At 35.7% G+C, this 5079-nt stretch overlaps 1 protein-coding gene across 1 annotated transcript in view; it reads right to left on the reverse strand.

Moving 5' to 3' along the window:
* The window catches only part of VIRMA (vir like m6A methyltransferase associated), a 68006-nt gene that overhangs the window by 19599 nt on the left and 43328 nt on the right, over window positions 1-5079 (reverse strand). The window contains 4 exon segments of the mRNA XM_017538119.2: window positions 1343-1691; window positions 2167-2402; window positions 2929-3473; window positions 3747-3840. Coding sequence (XP_017393608.1) covers window positions 1343-1691; window positions 2167-2402; window positions 2929-3473; window positions 3747-3840 — 1224 coding nt within the window.

The raw sequence follows: 5079 nt of genomic DNA on the forward strand, positions 1-5079 counted from the left end.
GTGGGATGGATAGAGGAAATAAACATTTAACCACAGTCTTCCAATCAAATATTTCTCTCTACTTTACATATATACTTCTAAATTCAATGCTAAGTTTAGCTAATGATAATTCTAAAAACTCCCACTATTCTTTATTAGAAGTAAACTGAATTTTACAAGAGCATTTTTGATTATGTTTTATCACCTTTAATTACTATAAAACAAGGCTCAAATCAGGAAAACATAGCAAAGTGAGGCCATCAATGAGATTTGTGTGACCAAGGCAGCTAGGATGTCATAGTGCTATCCAATGTAGTCACGCAACCCAAAGTGAATTCTATAAGAAATACCAATCAAATGGACACTTTGAGGTACAAGGACTTAAAATATCCTTCCTACCAAGTCCCCTTTTTTTGTAAAAATAAGTCACACAAGAAAAATGTTCTTTCTTGACCTGAGTCTTAAATGTAACCAAACTGAGTATTTGTTAAGATAGAAAAAGTTAGTCTTCCAACATGGGACTCTTTCTGTCTGAAAAAAATCACATTTGATGACCACTCAGCAAGAGCATGCTGACAAACTAAAATGCAATTAGGCACAGAAATCTCCAAAGATCTCAATCATAATGGGCTTTAAAAGTTAAAACAATTCTCATTAACCCATGAAACCATAAACTGAAAGTCAATAATACCGACAACAAGAAAAAATACTACTACTGTTAGTCAACATCTACAAGCAAAGTAGTATGAAACACACTAAAAGTGTAGTAACCTTCAAAAGTTGCCCTAACACCAAACATATTAATTCAACCAATCACAAAGCTATGAAATTTAAGAATGACTTGGTGTAACCAGGCGCAGTGGCTCACACCGGTAATCTGAGCACTTTGGGAGGCCAAGGCAGGTGGATCACCTGAAGTCAAGAGTTCGAGACCAGCCTGACCAACATGGTGAAACACCATCTCTACTAAAAAATACAAAAATTCACCAGGCATGGTGTTGTGTGCCTGTAATCTCAGCTACTTGGGAAGCTGAGGCAGGAGAATCACTTGAACCCAGGGGACAGCGGTTGCAGTAGGCTAAGATCCTGCCACTGCACTCCAGCCTGGGCGACAGAACAAGACTCCATCTCAAAAAAAAAAGGAAAAGAATGACTTGGTATATAATGTAATTGGAAGGAAAATGAATTAGACCCTAAAAAAGAAACAGTAGCACATAAAGCAATTACCCAAGGTTATGATCGTATAAAGGAAAAAAATAAAGCTCTTCAGAGAAACCCATGAACAATAGCGGAATAATAAAATACAAATGAGAGCCAAGACTTACATTAAGATGCTTAAATACACACACACACACACACACACACACACACACACACACACACACAGAGAGAGAGAGAGAGAGAGAGAGAGAGAGAGAGAGAGAGAGAGAGAGAGAGACTATAAAATATGTATAAATACCTGATCACAGAGAGACTGCAAAATGGATGTGACATATTCAACACACTGTTGGCGAATAACACTGTCTCCAGGAGACCGCACCAAAGCTAAAAGATCCTGGAATATCTCTGCATATCTTTCATCACCTTTAATAGTTCCATTAATTAGATGCAAAATAGCTAATTTACAAGCTTTGTGTGAAGCCAGAGCATCAAGAAGAGCAAGCAACCTGGTGGTTTGGCTAGTATACTGTTTTTCTTTATCTTCTGAAGTGCTGAAATAAAATCAATACATTTAGTAAACAATGTTTTTGATCTTAAGGCATTGTTTAACTAATATTTATTTCTCAATACACATCAACTTACACAAATTTTGCATAAAACATTTAATTCCTTGGATATAATGACAACTTCTCTGGAATTTTACAATTACTGCAAAAATTTTATAAATTCAGGTTTCCAATAATATATTTTCCTAAATCAGAGTACTTCTTTAGAATTCACCATTTAAAAACCCAAAAAACAAGATCGTCAAGATAGCTTGCACATGAAATGATGAAATAAAGCTTTCTAATTTAAAGTCTACAAGTATTCATATAAATATGTGTGTATATGTAGGTATATGTGTATATTTACATGTATATATGTTATCTGGGCATTCCAAACCCTAGTTTCCAAATTATAAGGGAAAAAATATATCTGTGTCAAAAATAACTTGAGGAAAAAATTTTTAATGCAAAATGAAAATACCTTTGCAAGTCTTCTACAATCAAATCCAACACAGTTCTCATAATCAGAAGTGCAGTTGGTGAGGCAAGGTCACACAATTGAACACAAATACGCCGTAACATATGTTGAATGGGCTGGCAGGTTGTGCCAGAGAAAGAGCGAACTATTTCTTGGAGCAACTTTGCTTGAACATGAAGGTGCATGCTCCACAATTTTCGGGTGTTGAGTGCCACTGATATATCATGTGGCTCAATAACCTGTTAAAAAAGTATAATGTGTGTGTACGTAGATTTTTTAATATTTATTTATAGTCACAAAAACTGTTCAGGAAGAACTGTTACGAAAAGAACATTTTTACTGCATGCTTAAAACATTCAATTTTCTATTATACAGTTAAACATTTGCTTGAATTCAATGAGTCTAAAAAATCTTATTGTTCTCAGGTGAGCAGTTAGTTGAATAGAGTCCATTGGTGAAGCAACCCAGTTATTGGCAAATTCTAACACATAAGGAGGAGGGAAAGGATTTAAAACAGAAATATGGAAGTACAAACATACATAACAGCATAATAAAACTCACTTTAACAAAAATTCATTTAAAATGTTACCCCTGTATTTCCTCAACGACCAACTTGCTTCAGTTTTATCTCCCCCTCATCCAGTTATTTTATGTCTTTTTGGGAGGAAGGAAGATGAGGGTTTTTGTTTTTTAACAAAATCACTGGCTTTTAAAAAAAAGTGTTACGCAGTCATTTATAAGATGCATGTTATATTGAAGTGATACCTGAGTTGTTTGCATGGGCAATGGAAGAGGCAGCAGCTCTGAAAGGAGTATGAGTCCCGAAAAAAATCCTTCAGGAACCTTCAAGATTGAAGAAAGAACTTCTTTTAACATTAAAGACCAAGTATTATTGGCCAGAGTCTCTTCTGAGATTGTGAGTTTTTCATTAACTCCTTGTGTAAAAGTCAGTAAAATATCAATGATATCATTCTGAATTTTCTGTTCATCACTATCCAAACGACCTGAGAGGGGGATAGAGCACAGGAGCATATGTAAAGTAACAAGCGCTGAAGGAACACGCATGTCCTTAAACTCAAAGGATCCACCTCTCAGGAGTTCCGTTAACATAGTTTTAAGAAGCGTGAGGGTGCAGCGAGCCATTGAAATAGTAGTAACTCTGTGAAGGGTAGTCCCCATGTTGACATGGAGCCTCCAAGGCTGAGTCAGAATACTGTTCAATTTTTGCAGAACTCGAATAAATGTGTCCATTCCTTCAGCAGAAAAAAGCTGAATAACGGCAAGATTCCATTTCAGATCTTTCTGTTGACCTTTACATAGGATAAGGAAAACAAACAAAACTAATTATTTATATGTTAAGATTAAGAATTATTAATTATTAAACTGAATATTTAATAAATGATATTTAATTATTTATGATTATTTTTATATTTATAATAAATGATTTTTATAAATATTTATGACAAATGTTTATTTTTAAATATTATAAATTACATTTAATAATTATTAAACTAAATATTTAATAAATGATATTTATTCTAGCCTTAAGAATAGTAGTTTTTAAAATATAGTAGCCACATTACCTTCAACAGGAGGTGGTGGGCATGCAACATTACAGAGAACACGTAAGGCAGTGGTAAGGCCAACTCCTTCTGGGGTCATCAAGTTATCAATATTCTTTAAAAATAAAAATGAACAGAATGTATCATTTCTTAGTACCCATCAGATCAACAGAAAATTCCAGACAAGGAATTAGTTAAAAATATGAGCTCCAAGTTAAGAACAACATTTTATATTTATTAAGTAAACTTAAAACGTGAATAAGGCCTTAGAGCTAAATGAATTTATCAAGATTATTTATCTCTCGCATATGTTGTACTATATGCAATATTATGTAAATAAAAAGAATTGAAAGGTACAAGCTCATTGAAAAGAACCAACTAGAACAAAGATAAAGAAATGTAAGAGTTTAAACTGGTTACTTTCTATATACTCTTTTCATACATCTTCTCTGCCAAAAATGAAGCAATGACTATGTTTTAAAAATCCTGTCAGGGCTGGGTGCAGTGGCTCAGACCTGTAATGTCAACACTGTGGGAGGTTGAGGTGGGAGGATCACTTGAGCCCAGGAGTTTGAGACCAGCCTGGGCAACATAGTGAGATCCTACCTCTACAAAATATTAAAAACTCAGCCAGGCATCATGGTGCATACCTATAGTTCCAGCCACTCAGGAGGCTGAGGTGGAAGGATCACTTTAGCTTGGGAGGTTAAGACTAGAGTAAACCATGATCATGCCATTGCACTCCAGCCTGGGCAATACAGTGAAACCCTGTTTGGAAAAAAATAAAAAGCCCTGTGAGTACTAAACTTCCTTCAAAACTGAGGAAGCAACAGGGAATGGTTTTGGCCTATATGACATAAATTTTTTTAAATACAGATACCAAGGGAGTCCAGTTTATTGTAGCCAGGTGGGGCATAGGTTAGAGGAAAAACAAATAAAATTGCCTGTGTCCTTAGCACTTGCCTATGCTATGTTTCTAGGTAACAAATAGTTTTGTTTCAGTTTTCTTAGCTTTCACAGAACAGCATTATCAATGGTTTAAAAACTTGGGGCCAGGCGTGATGGCTTATGTCTGTAATCTCAGCACTTCAGAGGCTGAGGCGGGTGGATCACCTGAGGTTGGGAGTTCAAGACCAGCCTGGCCAACATGGTGAAACCCCATCTCTACTAAAAATACAAAAATTAGCCAGGTGTGGTAGCACACACCTGTAATCTCAGCTACTCGGGAGGCTGAGGCAGGAGAATTGCATGAACCTGGGAAGCAGAGGTTGCAGTGAGGCAGCATCAAACCACTGCACTCCAGCCTGGGCGACAGACCAAGACTCCATCTCAAAAAAAAAAAAAAAAAAAAAAA

Source organism: Cebus imitator, unplaced genomic scaffold (assembly GCF_001604975.1).
Source record: "Cebus imitator isolate Cc_AM_T3 unplaced genomic scaffold, Cebus_imitator-1.0 Scaffold109, whole genome shotgun sequence".
Taxonomy (NCBI): domain Eukaryota; kingdom Metazoa; phylum Chordata; class Mammalia; order Primates; family Cebidae; genus Cebus; species Cebus imitator.